At 36.2% G+C, this 20,801-nt stretch overlaps 1 protein-coding gene across 3 annotated transcripts in view; it reads left to right on the forward strand.

The window, feature by feature from the left end:
• scube1 (signal peptide, CUB domain, EGF-like 1) overlaps positions 1-20,801 on the forward strand; it is a 170,209-nt gene that overhangs the window by 46,851 nt on the left and 102,557 nt on the right. For all 3 annotated transcript variants that reach the window (XM_072377527.1, XM_072377528.1, XM_072377529.1), the window contains exon 4: positions 15,123-15,257. In XM_072377527.1, the coding sequence (XP_072233628.1) occupies positions 15,123-15,257 (135 nt within the window). The remainder of the gene's footprint in view (positions 1-15,122; positions 15,258-20,801) is intronic.

A 20,801-nucleotide genomic window follows, 5' to 3' on the forward strand; every position in this document is an offset into this window, starting at 1 on the left:
CATAGTCAAAGGTAGTGATGATGAGATGATAATCTTATTTATTGTATTTAATATATATGCTATTCATTCTGTGTTCGTGTAGCTATGCTACAATACTTTCCCTATGGGATTAATTATTTTTATTTCAGTTATTATTGTGTGCCTTTCTCATTAGACGAGATCAGCTGAAAATCCTCCCAGACAGGAGAAAATCTCCTCTTTCTGGCTAGCTCCATAACAAAAAGGCAGCTAGCTATGAACAATAAGTTTGCACCATAAGGTTCTAAATCCACACAATGTGAGGATAGATCCATTGCTTTTTGCTAGAACTGGTCTGGTTTGCTAGCACTAGGCTGGTCTCCCAGCCTGTATTATGAAACCTCTGCAGATGGTCCAGAACGGGGCGGCGCGTCTGGTCTTCGATCAGCCTAAAAGAACACACGTCACCCCTCTGTTCATTGAACTCCACTGGCTACCCTTAGCTGCCCGCATCAAATTCAAGTCCCTGATGTTAGCCTACAAAGTGCTTAATGGAACGGCTCCCATCTACTTGAATGCTCTTGCAAAGGCTTATGTCACGACTCGGTCCCGCCGTTCGTCCCAGGATTGTCGTCTAGTAGTGCCTACACCACGCCTAAGACAATCCAAACTCTTTTCATGTGTCGTCCCACGATGGTGGAATGACCTACCGAGCACTACCAGAACGGGGCGTCGCTGTCTATCTTCAAGAAACTAACTTACAAGAAACTTGAAAACCCAGCTCTTCAGAGAGCATCTCCTATCCTAGCACTTACCTTGTACTTACCTACCCCCTCTATCTTTGCAATTTATCTTTCTGCACTTCCTTCTATGCCTGCACCCTATCTCTACTCTGTCACCTCTGACAGAGTCGGACTAGTGGGTTCCTTCTATGTAGTTTATTGATAACTTTTTATATAGCTTGTTATATCTTCATTTGTAAGTCGCTTTGGATAAAAGCGTCTGCTAAATACATAAACATAAACACTTACATTTTTAATTATGCGCGAAGACTTCATGAACTGGTCACATGGTACGGCCAGTTCGCAAGGCCTCGAACGTCATCACATACGTCATCGACACACGCCTCGTTACGCGCTTCCCAAAATACATCCTAAATTACTCGACACACACTTCGAAGCCTCGACACGCATGGACACATCACTCGTCAAAGGCCTTTTCCGCCTCTAATGATATGACTATACTATCATATTCTTCTGACTGGCATAGTTGTATAACATTCAAGAGCCATCTGATGTGACTGTAACTTCTGCCTTTGATAAAGACTGTCTGGTCTTCCTTGATAATATAAGGCTAAAGCTTTTCCAGGCGTAATTCTAATACCTTTGATATTTTCACACCTTATTTGAGAGTGCAAAATATAGCCCGGAACAATATACGACAAGTAACATGTTTTTTTTTTTTCATGGAGGATAACAGGCCAGGGGGCATAGATGGAAAATAATAAACTACAAAAGAAAAGTGAGGAGCAAAACCACAGACTTACAGACTTAGAACAAAAAGTTTTTAGCTATCTGTTGTGAGATGATTCTTGCAGTTTTCCATTTTTAATTTTACATAAGGATGAATAATGCATTTTAAATTCCTTCACAAAACGGGAAAAAGAGGGCTTACTTCCTCTCCACTTATTGCAGTGAATATGGTATTTAGCTAAAAGAACAAGTATATTTATAGAATCAGAGAAAGCTGGATTTAGGTTATCCACATAAAATAAAATGTCATTGGCATTAAACAAAGGAATGTTAAGTTTAAGATTGATCCAGTTCCCAATGTCAGTCCAAAAACTTTGTGAATATTGACATGAAAAAAATAAATGTTCGAGAGATTCAACTGCCGATTTACAAACAACACAAGGATCAGCAACAAACTTAAATCTTCTTTCAAGAAGCATGGACACAGGATATATTTTATTTATAATTTTGAAATGAGTCTCTTTCACTTTGGGTGATATGGGCCATTTAACAAACTTGGAGTGAGCAAAAGTCATGGTTTTACAATTTGCTGTAGGATACTTCTTGAAGGACTCTCTATTATAATCAAAGTAAATATTTTGTCTCATTCCATCATTAATCTTAGTACATTTAGAGTCAACTAAATTACATTAATTCACGTTTAATGTGGGCAGTGAAAAAGTCACTTTGGAGTATCTAATAACATTTTGGATTAATTGAATCAATGCTAAAGGGATCGCATTATACTCCTCAAAATCTTTATTACGGCAAACAACTTTAAATTTCCTAATAAAAGATGGGAAGTCCATAGGATCTCCATGAGAATTTAACATTAACAAAAATAACACCTTTTACATATCATTCTTTTTTTAAATAATGACTTCCTGCCAACAGTAATTGCCCTATTATTCCATAAAATGGATGCCATGGGGTGAAAAATTATGTTGGAATATAATTACTTTGTTTATTGAAGTTTGATAGCTTAACTGGTATCTTACTGATCTCAAAATCATATTTGGCAAAAAATCCAATTCCTACCAACTGCTTAAAGATAGAATTTGGAATATGGATCCACATTGAATTTTGTTGCAGAATAAAAGTTTTAAGCCATTTTGTCTTAGATGCATCGACCGTGCCTTCAAAGTCCAATGAGTTAATGCCACCCTTTTCATATTTTTTAACAAGTTGGGACCTTTTAATATAATGCGTTCTATTTTTCCATAAAAACTGAAAAAGAATAGTTAGTTTTCCTTATATTTTGAGGTGATATATACAAAGAGTGGCACTGATAAATAGCCTTGGAAATGCCATCTGCTTTAATTAACAAATTTCTTCCCAAAACAGTTAAATCTCTTGTCAACCAACGGCTAAGGTGTTTTTTGATTTCCATTAAACGCTCAGAAATGTTGACATCCTTACTACATTTTTTGGTACTATTATTCATACAAATATTATATACAAATATATACAAATATTTAACTTCATTCTCAACCCTAATTGATGAAATGCTTTTATATATGCAATTGTGAATGGGTAAAACTTCCCAAAATACTTAAAAAAATTAAATTAAATTTAAAAAAATAGGGGCCCAAACAGGAAGCCTTTGGGAATATTGAAATTATATTAAGGGCTCTTTCAATCATTGAATATTTTTTTTTTTTTTTTAGAAACAATGCTGTATCATCAGCAAACTGACTGATCTGAAATTCACGATTAAAAATGTTTATTCCTTCCAACTCTGGACTATTAAAAATTTTTAGGGCTAGTAATTGAGTAGTGAGGATAAACAATTTGGGGGAAATAGGGCAGCCCTGATGAATGCCTCGCTGGATTTTAAAACAAGAACTGAGTCCTGGATTTAGGGAAACTGAGCTACAAATATCACTGTAATTTACAAAAGTTTTCCCCAAAACCCAAAAACTTTAAAGCATCTAACAGAAAGTCATGTTCAACCGTATCAAATGCCTTGTAAAAATCCAGAAACAAAATCAGGCAATCTTTGTCAATATAGTCACCGTAATCTAGCATGTCAAGAACCAATCTTGCATGATTGTAAATGTTTCTTCCTTTGACAAAGGCCGACTGATATTCGTCAATTAAATCTTTCAGTCCTCTATTCAGCCATTCAGTGAAAACGTGAGCTAGTATTTTGTAATCAGTACCAAGATGGGTCTCCAGTTATCTAGAAAGGTTATGTCCTTATTAGGTTTTGGAATTAAGGTCATGATCCCAAACAACATCTCTCTAATATCTTTCCAAAAAAAACCTATAAAATTCGGTTATTAACCCAGCTAAGCCAGGCGACTTCCCGGAGGACATGTTCAAAATAGCCTTATCTAATTCTTCAATCTTTATTTGTTGTTCCATGAATTATTTGAAATCCACATCAATGTCCCCATTAAATTCTCTTGATATGATTTAAAAATGTTGAACAATCTGTATCTGAATAGTTAGATTTATATAAGTTACAATAGAAATTATGTATTTCTTTATTAATTTCACTTCAATCTTCAGAAACGGACCCATTAATGTTCAATTTAGTTATTTTCTTTTTAAGCTGTCTTTATTTTTCAAGGTTAAAAAAATAAGTTGTATTTTTCTCCCCTTCCTCAATCCAGCGAGCTTGAGAGTGTATAAAGGCTTGTTTGGCTTTTTCCAGGTAGAGGGTGTCTAGTTCATTCCGTAATTGGTCTAAATCAACACGTTTTTCAGCTGACAAGTCAGTATTTCCACAGAGATTATTAATATTGGTGACAATGTCACCATCTGTAATGTGTTTTACATATGTCAGAAATCAATATCCTGTTTTTTCTTCTTTCGTTGTAGCCATAGACACACACTAAGATAAAGTTTTCATCATTAATTTCTGTTATCACAATCAACCAATGCCCATTTAGGTCACTAATATGATCAAATCTATTAAACAAAACCATGACACCAGCTGAATGGGATGTCCCATGACTAACAAAAATGGAATCACCCCACTGTAACTTCCAAATTTTCACATCATCTTCAACAGAATGGGTTTCTTGTGTAAAAAAAACAAAAACAGTTCGCAATTTGCTTCTTACAAAAAGAAAAATAGCTTTTCGCTTCACATTGTTCTTTAGCCCCTAGCGTTTTTAAAAAAAAAAAGATATTATACCTGAAATGTTTAAATGTAGAACGCAGAACCATAAGATGCGCATGAATGAGTTTTTGTCCTTATTACAATCAGAAACAATTGTAACAGAAACAACAGGCAAGGCAGAATAAGAAACGGACAAGTAAAGAGCTGTCTATAAAGGGTCGACTCTTTGATTATTGATTAGCGCATATCCATCCTTCAGGTATGCTCTCTGTCCTCTCTCTCTCTGGCATCCCTTACCTTCTGCCACAACTTTTTTTCGAGCTTCTATGTCTTCTTTGGAAAAATCTTCCTTGAATTGAACATGCAGCTCCTCGCAGACCCTGGCGTCTCTGGATCGCTTCCAAAAATCATCTCGAACCATTCTTGTCACAAACTGGATGGTTACTGACCGCCAAGTGTTGTTGGAAGTAGTGGGATCCCAATGATCACAATGTCGACCGACCCACGAAGCTGCTCCACTGAAACAGGCACTACTCTTATCAGAATTCCAATGACAACTTCTCTTAAATCCTCTCCATCCTTTTCACCCAGGCCGTTTAACCTCAGGTTCCATCTTCTTTTGTAACGAGCTTGCTCGGTTACAGATTCCTGAAGGCATTCGTTTTCTTCTTGAAGCTTGCTGATTTATTTATTTATTTTTTTCCCTGCAGTGCTTCAATGTTTTGCTTGTTCTCAATAATCGCAACGGTGTTCTCGTCAATCCTTTTTTCAAACTTTCAAAAATACATCATTTCTATTAGCTAGGATATTATTTTTTGAATTGGCTCTATATGAATGATTTGGATTATTTTGAAATTAATTGGATTTCATTGGATTATGATTACAATGAATTGAATTCCAATTGGCTTGAATTGGACTATATTATTTAAGTGCCTTGAGATGACAATTGTTGTAATTTGGCGCTATATAAATAAAACTGAAATTGAATTTACTGTCTATCACAGGTGCTCTAAAGGAAACTAAAGCTGTTGCACAGTCCTTGGTTCTTGTCTCTCTAGACCTCTCAGTAGCTTTTAAAACAATGGCATTATACTCTCTGCACGTTCTTAGATGTTTGGTAACTCACTGGTTATTTTTTTTCAAGGTGTCATGACAAGAACAAGTGTCCACATCCCATCAGCTGTCTTTCATGGTGTCCAAAGGCTCAATGCTGCAAACCCTTCGCTTTTCAAAACAGATCACGTCTTTAGGCTTGATTATCCACATTCTTGGCTTCTCATTTTGCTGTTATGCAGATGATGTCAAACTGTCTATCATTCTCACTAGATGAATCAACATTTTCAATTCAAGTTTCAGCTTGTTTAAAAAAAAAAAAAAAAGGCTTGTAATTCAGGTGTGATGTGAGTTCGGACGGATCAGTCCATATTTAGTACACTTTGAGAGGAAATATGACCTGGCATTGTTTTTCTGTTTATAAAGTCATGAAGATTGTAACATCATCAGCTAGTCTGATGCTTTATGTTTACCGTCATCACAAGCTATCAAGTTAAAAAGTGGCCTCTTATACATTGTAACAACATAAACAGACTCTAAGGACTTACCTATCAGCTGATTGTCAAACCAATGTTTGAGCTGAACTTCAGCTTCTGTCTTTATGCTGTCTATCAGCAAGTGTTAGTTATAATGTCCCACTCTCAACTGTTTCATCGAGCAGGAGATTTAGTACCAATACCATTTGATTAAAGACGATGTAAATTAAAATCATATGTCTTCCATGAAATGGTGTGTTTCTTAAATGTCGTAATTACTAACTAATTATTCAGAGCTGGGAATATCTTATCAGGTCCCGTGACTCATCTATCCAAAGAAAAGGTGTAGTTTGGGTTCAGGTTCCGTAGTTTGACAGCAGATATATTGACGGATGTATTATGACTACAACATTCGCACACCATCATTATTTGAAAACATTTTTGTTCAGCTTATTTATTTTTCTGTGAAAGTTCACTCATTTAATTTTAGATTTTTCTCACACACTCTTGGTCTGCATGCCAAAGACTTTAGGGTTTTGAATAGACCCAAAACAGAAACCTCAGAACATTGTGAAGCTCCAAATTAGCTTTGGATAACATATTACACTTTGAACATTTGTGGGCATCAGTTTGCGTGAGTGTTTAAGAAGTTACTCCATCATCATGCAGATGCACTGTGTCAACAAGTTAGGGCAGTAATTGATTTAAGATTGCTTAATTGTGCTCTGATTAAAGAGCGGCTCTGTTGGCTTCCTTTCATCCTTTTGATTTTGGCTTTATTTATTTGGGTTTGGCTTGGACACAGCTGGCCTCAATGTGTCGATGGTTCAGTGCCCTCTTTGAATGTCTGGTGTGCTTGTGTGAGTATATTTTCCTTCCCTTTTGACATTTTCATTATATGTGAAAAACAAGGAGGTGGCTTCTCAGTGGGGAGTCATTAACCATAGCAAGCACAGTCAGCCATGTTACAGACAGGAGGTGTGGGACAAAATAGGCATAGGACAGAGGTAGGAAACTTGAAAATAAAAAAACCCCACAGATTTATTTAATGAACGACACAAAATATATTTTATAATAAGGAATAAAACTTGTTCTCCTATTTAAAAAAAAAAAAAAAATAATACATACCATAGTATTTTGTGAAAAAAAGAAAAATACTTGCTTAATACTTGTTTATCTTTGAGGCCTAACATCAACTACATAATTGAATTATTTTAAGAATTACCACCAGCACCAGCAGTTATCTAGTTAATTAGTTAATGACATTATTACTCATGGGAATAATTGATTGACTTGGCAATTCCCACTTCCACCCACCATAACAAAAGAAAAATACTTGATTGGCAGTTTTATTCTCAAAAATGGACATTTCTTTCATTTTCAGTTTGGGCATAAACATCTGGTACTGATCACCCTTGTTGGCACAGTCAACTGGCCCAGGTTGTTGAAATATGGCACCACAGACAGGAACACTGAAGTAAAGTAGGGGCTGTCAGGCAGCTTGATACTTACTTAGTTATAGTAATTACTCCACCACAGATTGGCTTTTTGGACTTCACGGTCCCATTGTTGTTAGTTTTGTTGAAGGTTTAATTAGGCTTTTATAATGGGGAGAGTGGGGTATGATGAGCCAGTGGGTGAGTTGATCCACCCTTTGTACCTTGACAAGCATGCACTTTTATTGTAATGTCACCTTTAATTTAGGAAGCTCCCATCATTTCTGCCAGACTGAAAAAAGGGAAGCACATTTTTCTTTAAAATGTTTTTTTTTTGTCACAATTTTGACATATCTGACATATCATCAGTGCAAATTTATCCAGGTTTATGAAATATTTATGGTACATTTTGGTAATGTATTAATGTAAAAAACATTTAGCAAAATATGTGCCTGAATTGATAGACTTTGTAGTTAGTTTTCCTGACAAATGCTGTGGGGTAAAGTGAAACACCCATTCTCTATACGTGCTTAATCCAACTCAGAGTCATGCAGGGGTTGGAACCTATCCCAGCTATCATTGGGCAAGACGCAGGGTGGACCCTGGAGAGGTTGCCAGTCCCTCACAGGACCACACAAAGACAACTATCCTCACCCACACTTAGGGTCAATTTAGAGTCACCAACTAACCTAACATGTCATTGCATGCAGTTTTTGGACAGTGGGAGGAAGTCAGAAAACTTAGAGAGAACCCACACATACATGGTGAGAACATGAAAACTACACATAGAAAGACACCAGCTGGGATTCCAACCGAGAACACTTGTTGTGAGGCGACAGTGCTAACCACCACCAACCCTAAACTGAAACATATATTGACATATTTATCTAATTATTTTATTCAACAAGCTTTCCTTAGTCTTATTTCCTATTTTTTGGGAAATATTACAATGTTGGTGCTCAACATATTGTTTAGCAAATGTAGATAATAAAGGTATTGATATTTAAACTTCAAATTTGGTTTGATGTCTTCCTTATATTTCTGTCTTATTTTTCCTAATCATGCTGACCACAGAAGTAAAAATGGCTCATCTTCATTCACTCCCCTATGAGCTACTTTTAACCAAAGGTTTGTTTGTGTGCATTCAATCAGAACAGTTACATGGTGCGACAGTTGCAGCTTCACCTTGCCATTTAATTGATACATTGACTTTGTCTCAGTGCATGCATGGGAGCTGAATGAAGACAGTAAAAGAAGTGTCACAATTTTGAGGAAAAAATGCCAGACATTCTGCCTCTTCTACCTGTCTCAATAGGAGATGATTATACATATAAGCATAATCAAATTCAGAATCGGCTTAATTGGTCAGGTATGCACACACATATGAATTTGACTCCAGCTAACTTAGGTATCTGTACAAGCATAAAACCTAGAAAGTTAAACTAAGTGAATCTGAGCAAATATGTAAATAAAAGTTAAACTAAGTGTGAATATTACACTGCACAGATGTTTTAAAATGACCTAAATTTTGTCAGGTGTGTTCTAAATGGGCTGCTTGTCAGTCACAATTTCAGACATGCTTTAGCATGCTAACAAAAAAAAAAACGTGACTGAGAGCAGCTTTATTGGGAATTCAATTGCATTAAGATAACATTTTGCTTTTAAAAGAGATTTAAAGTGGTGGGACTTTTGAAAATGAGACTACCTGAGCTTAAACATGCAGATTTATTTGATTTCCAAGCACACTATCTTGGTGAGTTAGCCCAGTTTTTAGAGTTTCGATTTCATACGTTTTTGCTTGAACCAACATGTTTACTTGCAGAAGTATGTATGTTCTTATAAACACATCCGTTTTTTTAATTTTTTCTATTTATTAATTTTTATTGTATCATGTAAATGTGCCTACTGATAAAAATCAGAATTTATAACTTCCGACTGGGGAAAAAGAGAATGGCAATAAGAAGTCAGGTCTCCTACACTGGAGTAAAATATTAAACAAACTATTGGTTGAAGATTATTAGCTCATCTCTTTCTTAACTTAAATTAACTATCGGCTGTTGATGAATATTTAGGTGTTAATAGCAATCAAAAAAGAAGAGCAAATAAGTTTAAATTCCTATTCAACCAAAAGCATGTTTTAGACTTAACGCTGAGAGGCAAGACAAGGCTGAATTGCAATACTCTGAGCTGGAGGTTTTGACATATGGTTTTCTTCTCCAAATCTGTACAACTTACTGAATTACATAAAAGAAGCCTGCCAATGAGATGGGGTTGAATTTTTTTTAAGGATGATAGTGGCTTCTGACATCCAAAAATATGCTCTTAAGAACAGAAAAGAGTTTCAAGCACATCCGCATTGGCTTCATGCCCGCCAGCAAATGGCTTTGTCCATCATTTTTACAGTGTATAGCAAAATTAATAGAATAATTTCACAAAATCCACTTGCAGTAATGTTCCAAATGCATTTTGAATTTCTCATTGACATCTTTACAACTCTTTGGTTTCTCCTTTCAATCTTCTCAACTTGATAATTTACCATATATTTTTCTAGGGGTGGGCAATATGACGATATTAAATCGTGAGCGATTGCAACGTGAAGACGATCCGTAACGATCTGTCAAACTGCGGAGATCGTGGGATCGTCCAGGGCACATTCTATAAATTGCAGTTCTATGCTGATGCACCGACGCACCAGACGTGTTACGTCGTCAACCTGACCGACCAATCACAGCGAATTACGGGCAGTGACGCGCTTTCTTACCCGCCTCCTTGCTTGTGTAGTAGCAGTAGCCACATGGAGAGCCATGGCTGAAAGCCAAACGGAGGAGTTGGTTGCTAAAAAAAATTCCACCTCCATTATATGGAATTGGTTTGGATTTTCCGCAACTGATCAAGCGCAAGCAAATGTAATTTTCAAAGTTTGCACAGAAATGGTTCGCACATCGGGTGGCAACACGAACCTGTTCAAACAATATTTTATTGCGTTTACTGTTATTTTATTGTTTTGTACTTATTCTTTTATTTATTATCTGCTGTAAAGCACTTTGGTACACCAAAATGGATTGTTGTAAAGGGCTGTATAAATAAATTACATTTACATTTACAATCACTTGAAGGAAGCATCCCAAACAGTATGTTATGTTACTTAGTTACTTGATTTTGTTATTGGTGTAAATCACTCTGGCCATCATTTCTAATATAGTTCCACAAATGAGAAATTGGTAAAGTTAACAGTAATCTTTAAACTGATCAGAGCCAGAATCAACTAAGTGACAACAGCATCAGTGGTAAGAGGAGTGTGCTCCACCTGGTTGTCCTTACACACACTAATTTGGATCCATGACTACTCTCAGAAGTTTATGGATGATGCATGAATTTCAACCCCCTATTACACATCTATACTTTGAAACGGAACACAGATGCTCATTAAAGGTGCATCAGGACTGCCTTGAAATGAGCTGTGCAAAATTGTTTACTTAAACTTTAACCTAGTGTTTGTACAGTGATACATAGTTTTTAAGCTAGGCTTATTGCAGGACTAAGCTATTTGATTACTTTCTCTTTCCCAATATTATACAAGCATGGTGGTAGAATTGATTTAACTTTGTCTGACTCTATTAAGATTTTTTTTTTTCATCGCTCATTGAGCTTTTTCATGGTCAACTTATTACATCATGGACCAGAAGAAATGACAAACAATTTAACTGGTCACAAATTAGTACTTTGTTGAGTGATAAATTGTACAACACTGTAGCCATCTATGTTTTGTATATGCTATGTCCTCTAGTTTGTAAACTAAAGAGTTGCACGCTCTTCATTGTGGTTATTTTCTGTTGTCAGCAGCTTGTTTTTTTACTTCCTGGTCAAGGCATGGGGTGATCACTGTAGAGCAAATGTAAAGCACCAAGGCCAAATGTCATCCATTTGAATGCATACATTCAGGAATAACGGCATTATTTACTTGAGTTTAACTTCAAGAAATACTATTTAGAAATATAGCTGCAAGCAGTGATGGCGGGTCTAGCAGAACAGCAGGTAAGCCTGCGGCTGCTCAGGAAGACATCATGAGTCCACACACCAAGTTTGGTGTTTGAGATGAACTCGTCTTCATCCAGGGATTCCAACGGTACCTCATTTGTCCAATTTGAATCAACGGCTCCAAAGCTATGAGCAAAATGCAGTTTTTCTACTTATAGCGCCTCCTCTGGGTGGAAGTTCACCCAGACTTCTTGGGCCTCTTACAGATTTTGTCATGAGTCTGTGTTATAAGTTTGAAGTCAAAAGATCAAATGGTTGCAGAGATATGGCTTCACGTCCTGTTTGGCGTGTCAGCGCTGAGTTTGATTGGCTGCTACGGCCAAACGGAAGCGAATTTAACAATACTACTTGATAACTTTTATGAGGCTTGCTCTGAAGATTCTATGTGTCAAGTCCCGTGGAAATCAGACAATCTGGGTGACCTGTAATGCGTTTTGAAGGTTTTTGATATAATTCAAAATGGCGGAAAATCCAAGATGGCGCGAATGACGTCATGACGTTGGTTGACATCGGCTATATCCAGGGATTCCAACGGTACCTCATTTGTGAAATTTGGACCAAGGGGTCCAAAGATAAGATTAAAAATGCATTTTTGCTAATTATAGCGCCCCCTACAGGTCAATAATCACCAATATTCTTGGGCCTGTTAGGGATCGAGTTATAAGTCCGTGGTATAAGTTTGATGTCAAAAGACCAACCGATTGCTGAGATATGACCTCATGTCCTTTTTGGCGTTGTCGCCGCTGACTTTGATTGGTTGTAGTGGGTGAACAAAGTCGAAATTGAAGAAAAAAACGAGCAACTTTTGTGCGGATTGGTCCAAAGATACTCTGTGCCAATTTTCATGAGAATTGGTCAAAATTTGTGACCTGTGAAAATTTTTTAAGGTCTTCAACAAAATCCAAGATGGCGGAAAATCTAGTGGAAAATGGAAAATGACGCCATAAGGTGCGTTGGACTCGTCATGATATGGTTCTATGGGCTGCCATAGACTTCAATTGCAGCGGAAAGTAGATCAATAATAATAGGAAAAACAGCTAAAACAATAGGGTTCTGCAGCTACGCTGCTAGACCCCTAATTATTTCTGTCTCACTTATATATTCAATATGCATCTAACATATATTTTCAAAGTTTGACTTTAGTTGGACCAAAGGCACAGACATACCCAGAATGATTGTATATGTAGTGATTATGATTATAACTATAATGATAAATATAAAATGATTCTTGATTAGTGGCGGCCGGGATACACTCCAGCCAATTATCGTTATGCTAGCCTTCTTATCAGTACACTAATTTCATTATTGTTCCTGGTGCTGATGTCCCATAACAATATTTTTTTTAGATTGTATTGGGATAAGATCTATACTGAAGGAGTTTGAAGGTACCTTTTTTAAGAGGATTGGAAGAGTGAAGAGAAAAAAAAAAGATGATTGATATAGATATATATATATATATATATATACATATATATATATGGATTGCAACAGCTGTGTCAGATGTGCCACCAATGTGTAAAGTAAAAGTTCAGGAATAGCACTAATAAACAGTAACTGTGCATATGTACATAAAAGACAAGAAATGACAGTAGTGTAGAAACATGCTTAAGCATTTGTTTAAAGGCATGCATGAATAAAATTCAATAGTGGATTGATCTTTGATCTATGATCTTCAAGCATATAGTGAGGTCTTAATATTTTCTAGACTGTATGCGAGAACACAAATGTCTGCATTAGATGTACTGGAATTTGTGGGACATTACCCTGCCAGCTTCCTGTAAAGTCATAAAAAAGTCTGAATGAGCCTGTGCATGAATTAAAAGGCCACTCTTTAAAATAAAAGAATTATGTAGGGAGAAATTGTAAGTACTGATGCAGTTTGTTGCCTATGATTCTTCAGTTGGTCTGTATGTGCTCTCCACTCTTTTTCTGACACTGTGAATGTGTCCAAATACCTGTAACAAATCAATGCTTTTTTTGGGCACATTGAATTACAAAGACAACATCAAAGGAAGTTTTTCGCTCTCTGAAAACCCTGCTTCTGAACTATCTTAACCTTCTCATTTGTAGTCCAGGATTTTTTATGGTATGATATCTACATGTATGACATCCATGTAAATTAGAATGTATTCTGCTTTCTTGAAAATTACTCTATGTATAAATCTAGATGTATAAATGTGTGGTTAAATTACTCCAGTTAGAATTGGTCATTGTCTAGCAGAGACAGGGGAGGCCAGTGTCAGTTGCTAGCGGGCGGATATGTTGGCGAAATTAGCATATTCATAGATCCCAAATTTTAAAGGTACAGAGAGTTTTTCTTGAAATAAACTTTGAAATGTACACTTTGGAGATACACAGATCATTTATTAGAGGATTTGCAACTGCAGAAGTATGAATTTATTGCCTTTGTAGTTGCTTGTTTGGCACACTTCAAACAAGGAATTGTGTTTGTTAGAAAGCACTTAGAGTTTTTCAGACAAAGCGCAAAAAGACACATTGTAGCAATGCAAATAAATGAGAAAAATGTGTAATGTGTACACTGAAGTATGTTGGCCTGTTCTAATTGGCCATCAATGTAAATTTATGAACTTGAGCATGAGTAGTTTCTTCCAGGGTTGTCCACCATTTCTGTCATTTTATATTTATACTTGCTTGCAGAATTTCTTCTGAAGTAGTAAGTTTTGGTGTGTATTATCTTATTTATATAGTAACTCCTTCCTCTCTTATTGAGAATACGGGAGTTCACTCTCAATTATGCTTTCCAGACCTTTTCACTTCAATGAAGTATAGTAGGACTGCCTTTTAGAGAAAAAAAATCACTTGTTTAAAGTGACTTAATTAACTTTTATATATTTAACTCCTCTAAGTTTTTTTTAACTGAATACTGCCGTTAGTCTATCAATGCCATGTACTGCTTTTGTTCTTGTTAGATTGTAACCATTAGATGAAATGGCTATGATCATAAGACACAGGTAGACTAAGGTTGGGCTTTTTTTGTGTAACTTGGCTGCATTGTCTACTGGATCAGCCTCTGTTCCTCATGCTAAAGTGTCCAGTAAAGTCACTAGTGCTAGTTTTACATACCATACACACAAACCCACACACTAGTGTCCTGTTAAAGTCAGTCAGGGGTGTAACATGTTTCCAGCTCACTTCAGTCCCATCAAAATGCCCCATTGGAAATTTACTGGCCTTTCAGCCACATAGTAGGGCCCTACAAACACACTAGTACCCTAGTATCAGCACATGGCACGTTCCCACACACTATATACAGTTACATCGAAAGACCCCTGTTACCACTTTGTGCTAGGCTTTTGATTCACACTTCTGCTGTGCCAGAATAATTAATTAGCCTGTTAGGACAACATCTATGTTGTTTGTGTAATAATGTGTGTGTCCATAACAATACTGACTCTGGTGTCTTCCCCTTCATCAGATATTGTCAGGCACATTAGTTCTTACTGACACATACTTGTTATTGAAGCCCTAATGGGCTGTTATTATAGTTACTGTGGCTAACTTTATCTCCCTCTCTCTCGCTCTTTTATTTGTCTGTCAATATGTCTCTCCATCTAAACAGATGTGGACGAGTGTCTGGATAACAATGGTGGATGCCAACAAGTGTGTGTCAACACTATGGGAAGCTATGAGTGTCGGTGCACAGAGGGCTTCTTCCTTAGTGACAACCAGCATACCTGCATCCACCGCTCTGATGGTAAGACTATGACAGTCATAGACATATTACTGTGATAGAAGAGAATTGACTTCAGAGCTCTTCAGAGCGGTTGTTTCTTTGTTTATTTAATTCATGCAGTATGGCAAAACAATATTAGTTTGATGCTGATCTCAACTTTGTCTTTTACATATAGAGAGTTGTCTTGAATACTTGAATCTTTAAATAGTAGCATAGATCTTGAAATCCCAAATTTTTTTGGAATCTTATCTTCAGAAAACCAATTCAAAAAGTGCTGAACTATTTATCCATGCAGTCTTGAAAAGAGTGGTGAACATCTTCTGCTTTCTTTCAGAAGGACTTTCTGGCATGCTTTCGATATACTCATTCGTGTCACTGACCTGCTGTCAGCTTTATTAGTTGTAATACATTATACCAGATGTTTCTTTCAGCATAGGCCATTTTCACACTTTTATTACCCTGTTTTGAAAAGTTCTCCTTTTGAACATTTGATATGTTAAGATGATTAGCAAATTACTACTTTCTGAATTTATTTACATTTTACAGTGTCCCAACTTTTTAGGAAATCACTTTGTTGTCGGGCAATATTGGACAATATATAATAGAAACTTTTTCTGGGTATTAGCAAACACATTCTCTATTATTTTAACCAGAGCAATCAGGCTTGCTTCACATTTAATTATACTCACATTTGGTCCCCTTCAGATTCGTACTCATTCCCATTATTGTTAGAGGCATGTGCACAAGAAATCAACTCAGTAGTCTGGACAGATACAAAAACGATCTAGTACATAGCTGTCAGCAGAGAAATATGTGTACAGCCTTTGACAACTTTTACATTACTTGCATCCCAATGAAGCATTGTGCTCTCCGGATGCACAAAGTTTAAAATTTTTGTTAGAGGAAAAAACGTGTAATACAGTAAAAATACAGTCATTCTTCTGTATTGTATCCCTCTCTCTAGTTTCTCAGGCTGCTGTGTTTACGTCATACAGTATGGCAAAAAGATTGGAATACTGAATAAACTAAATTTATATAAGAGCTAGCAGTAGTGTTCAATGTTGACAGTGAAAGCAATCAACAATCACTTGTTTTCTGAAAACTGAAATCTACTTAACTTTATTTATGAATATTTGATTGGCTCATATTGAATTTAAATTACAAAATTAAAAGATTGATTAAAAAAATATACAATTTATCAGAATTTCTATTATTGGACTCCTTTAATTTGAAATACATAATCTGCCTTTCTGATTATTTTATGTTTTATTTATTATTTCACATTTTCTTTTCTGTAAGTATTGGAGTTCTAATTAATAAAGCAATGATACAGTTTATGTTTGGGATCTCTTGGAGTTGAAGCGCAAAGATAACAAAGTATTGTAAATTCTTGACTGATTCATGGGGTTGGTTGTGTTTCTTGAAATTGCATATTAGTAGTGCTACGATAACATAGAAGCTACATGTTTCTTTTTCTTTGTGATCTGCTGCTGCCTCTTCTCCTACTTGTTTTATAGAAGTTGAACATAATGTAACAATGTATGCAATGTTACTGTTCTTCTTAGGCCAAAAAATTATTAATTGTATGCTATAATTTTGTGTAGGCTTCTAATTCCCAATTATGTTCAGTCACTACAATAAAACAGAGTTGTTCACATCTACATTGAGATGCATCTTAGAATTTCCACATTTCCACACATCTATAGTAAAATTATGTTCTACCTTTTCTTTAAATTTAGATTTTGCATATGAATTTGTGGCATTTAGCATTTCAGACAAAACATTCAATTTCTGTCTGACAGAAGCTCTGTTTTGGGCCCAATCTCATTTAGCATTTAAGTGGATGCACTTGATAGAAACGTCCCTGATGCTAAATTCCATTTCTATGCTGATGATACGGTAATTTACTGTTGTGGCTCCACCCTTGCTGAGGCCCTTGGCTAATTGCAGACTGCTTTTAACCTTGTGGAACGTCAGCTTATAGATTTGAAACTTGTCTTAAATGTTTCTAAAACCAAATTAATAATCTTTTCAAATGGCAGGAAGATTCCTGAGCCCCCTCCAGGTGTGTTCTCCTTACAAAGGAATGCAATTGATGTAGTGCCTTGTTATAAGTACCTTGGTGTGTGACCTTCATTAGCTGCATGTCATCTCTCGCATTGGCAAACTTTTATATATAAAGCAATTTTAGGCCTACTCCCCCAATATTTATGTGGCTATATTACAACGACCCAGAGTACTTACTCCGTACGCTTCAACGACATATCTATTAAATGTCCCCAAAGTTCGCATTGAATTCGGCGACCACTCCTTTATGCATTTTGCACCCACTGCTTGGAATTCACTACAGAACATTAACTTAATTGCTCTGATAATTGTATTTGTTTTTTTTGTTGTTGTTTGACTTGTATTTTATGTGGCCTCTTGCCTTGTTTGTTTTAACCCTCAAAACTTAATGTTTTAAGTTGCTGTCTTTCCCTTGGGAAAGAGATCATTGTGCCTCTTTGGGACTGACCTGGTTAAATAATGGCTAAACAAAAAAAATTAAAAAATTATTTTGCTCCTCAGTCTGTAAGATCAGCATCATCATATTATTAGGAGACTATCCAGGGATTATATCATCTTTATACAAAACAATTATGTGCACCCACTTGCTAATTGTTCTCATTTTGAACTGGATCTTTCCCTGTTTAAATCCCAGCTCTTTCCTCTCATCTGAATATCAAAGAATTAAAACTAATTTATCAAGAGAGTTCCTCTGTCAGACTTTGCATCCCAGGAAAATTTGAAGGCAATGACATCAGGCTTATTCATTCACCCTTCACACCCACTGTCAAAATTACAAACATTGGCCCTGATGTGTTGACATTCATGTTTGGCATACATTTAATGTTGATGCTTGGTTTCTTAAAATCCTGATTCTGGCATCCCAAACCCAGTATCTCAGTCTCATCTAATGTTATGGGTTCAGTCAGTAGTGGTGGGGGGCACTGAAGAAGTTGGGCTCCTGACATGAGTAGGGGTTGCGTTCTCTTTCCCAGCACTCACACACACATTCTCGAAGCACAATAATCACATGCACGCAGTAGTGAAAGGGAACAGTGTGTCAGACAAGTTCAAAGACAGATGAGAGGACAGTCATTTGTCTTTTCTTCATGGGCACAAAAAGAGGGCACTGGAGGAATGTGGTGAGTGGCAGAGACACAGGGCGAGAAGAGAGGGGTCAGATAAAGGAGGAGGCGATGACAGATTGTGACCTCTTCCCTTATCCTGTTGGTCTTTACTGTGAGTGCTCACAGCGTCGATCTGGTCAGTGTGAAGGCATGTTAGAAGCCAGTTGCAGAATGTTAGAGGATTCTTTGTACAGATGGTCAGAGAGAGAAGTGAAATAGCTGCAAAAATAGATGTGTGTTTGCTCTCTGGAAACCATGTAAATATATATGTATGTATTTTTCCTTCTCTCTTTTTCTTCCTATCCATTTCTGAGTTTTAACATAGTTTACAAGTAGGAAAACAGTTGTAGGCGACAGCTATTGACAGTTCTTACATTATACTAACTGCAACACTTTAAATTGTAAATTCTGTTGACTATTTCAAATTTAGAATCCCTTGTAAATTAATTCTTGAAGTTTAATATCCTATGGCTTAAAGTTTTGTAAATCCAATTAAATCATTGCAATTTCTCATCAGCATCAATTTCTCATAGTCTTTCTATATATGTATAAATGTATGCTCTATTTATGTTTTAAATGAGAACAATTACTGTGTCAATGTGTGTAAATGTGCTCTTGTTAGAACGTTGTTTGCAAAAAAAAAAGCTGTGAAGATGCTTGTGGAATAATTCTAGAGTCTTTACCATGACACAACTTCTCCATTCAGTCCAAGATCCATGATAGAATATTTGCCTGCTGTTCTTCTTCTTCTTCAGGAACAGCAGGAGCATCCCTTAGTTCTGCATTAATCTTCTTATGCTGTTCATATAATAATTTTTTTATTTATCAATTTGTTTATTTATTGATTTGTTTTAAATATATGTAGAAACACAAGAAGCTTTCCCATGAAATAAGACTGTTTTAGTTTTAAGACAGGATATATATGCAAAGAAATGACCAAAAAACAATTAATTATAAATTGATCCTTTGGTAACAAATTGATTTTTAAAGGTCGCAGTCCTCAACATTCTGTGTTGTTGAACATAAAGAACAACACTGATCAACCTGTTCATAATATTGTGTTGAATCAATGGAGTGTAATCAGTTTAAGGCTTCTTCAGCTCTGCTGCAATACAGAAAAATACAAGAGGTCCTTCCTTCCGGCAGTAATAACTGTTCAAAATTAAAGCTTTTAATGGTTGCTTGATTGAAAAAAATATTGCAACAATACAATTTCCCTTTGGGATAAATAAAGTATTATTTCATATCAGTTCATTTAATTGAATCTACAGTCCATAATACTGTGAAAAGACTTAAGTAGTCTGTTGAAATTTCAGTATGCAAAGGTCAAAACAGGAAACCACTCTTGGATGAATGTGTTCTTTAATCCCTCAGGCTGGGCTGCTTAAGAAAGCCTTATCCCACTGTGATCGTTATAGCTAACTGAGTTTGGAAGTACCTTAGGAAAGAAGGAAACACAACACAGTCAAGAAATGTAACCTGAAACTGTATCACAGAGGACACCATATAACAATAAAAGAATGGCTCACTATATGCTATATAAGTTAAAAAAAAAAAAACATGACTTTTCTAGGCGCAAATGGACAAAAAGATAATAAACCTGTTCTGTAGTCACTTTTTAGCTTATTTTTTAAAGAAAATGCACATCAACAGGAATGGGCAGAGATTCCACTTGCAAAACTGAAACAACAACTGAAAAAAAATCCATCCATCTTCTATACTCTGAGAACCTCAGGGAAGGGTCTCCTGAGTCAGGACTAAACCAGGTGAGGCTGCGTTTCAAGTTTATGCTCCTAAAATGTGGAGCAGTCTTCCAGAAGACGTGAGACAGGCCTCAACACTGACAATGGTTAAATCCAGGCTGAAAACAGTTCTATTTAGCTGTGCATATGGCAACTGAAAGTATTTTATCGGCACTCTTCACTTTTAATTTAATTAATTAATGATTATTGTTTGTTTTTGGAATTATTTTATTTGCCTTCTTGTGATTTTAAAGTAGCTGTAAAGCACTTTGAATTGCCTTGTGTATGAATTGTGCTCTACAAATAAACTTGCCTTGCCTATACTTGCTTAATCCAATTGAGGGTCACAGGTCGGCTGGAGCCTGGACAGGCCACACAGAGACAAACGATGCACACTCAGACTCACTCCTAGGGCCAATTTAGAATCACAAATTACCCTAACATGCATGTTTTTGGATGGTTGGGATTCAATTGAGTAACCCTCTTGCTGTGAGGTGACAGTGGTAACCGCCACACCACCGTGCAGCCCACAACCAGTATCCTCAGTACTTAAATGAATACAAGGTGTAATTTAAAGGAAGGGTGGTGTAACACAATGGTATATATGCCCCTCTTCAATTTTTGAGTTGTTGGCATCAAATTCTAGACTT

This window comes from Leuresthes tenuis, unplaced genomic scaffold, assembly GCF_036924035.1.
Source record: "Leuresthes tenuis unplaced genomic scaffold, fLeuTen1.0.hap1 SCAF_23, whole genome shotgun sequence".
Lineage (NCBI taxonomy): Eukaryota > Metazoa > Chordata > Actinopteri > Atheriniformes > Atherinopsidae > Leuresthes > Leuresthes tenuis.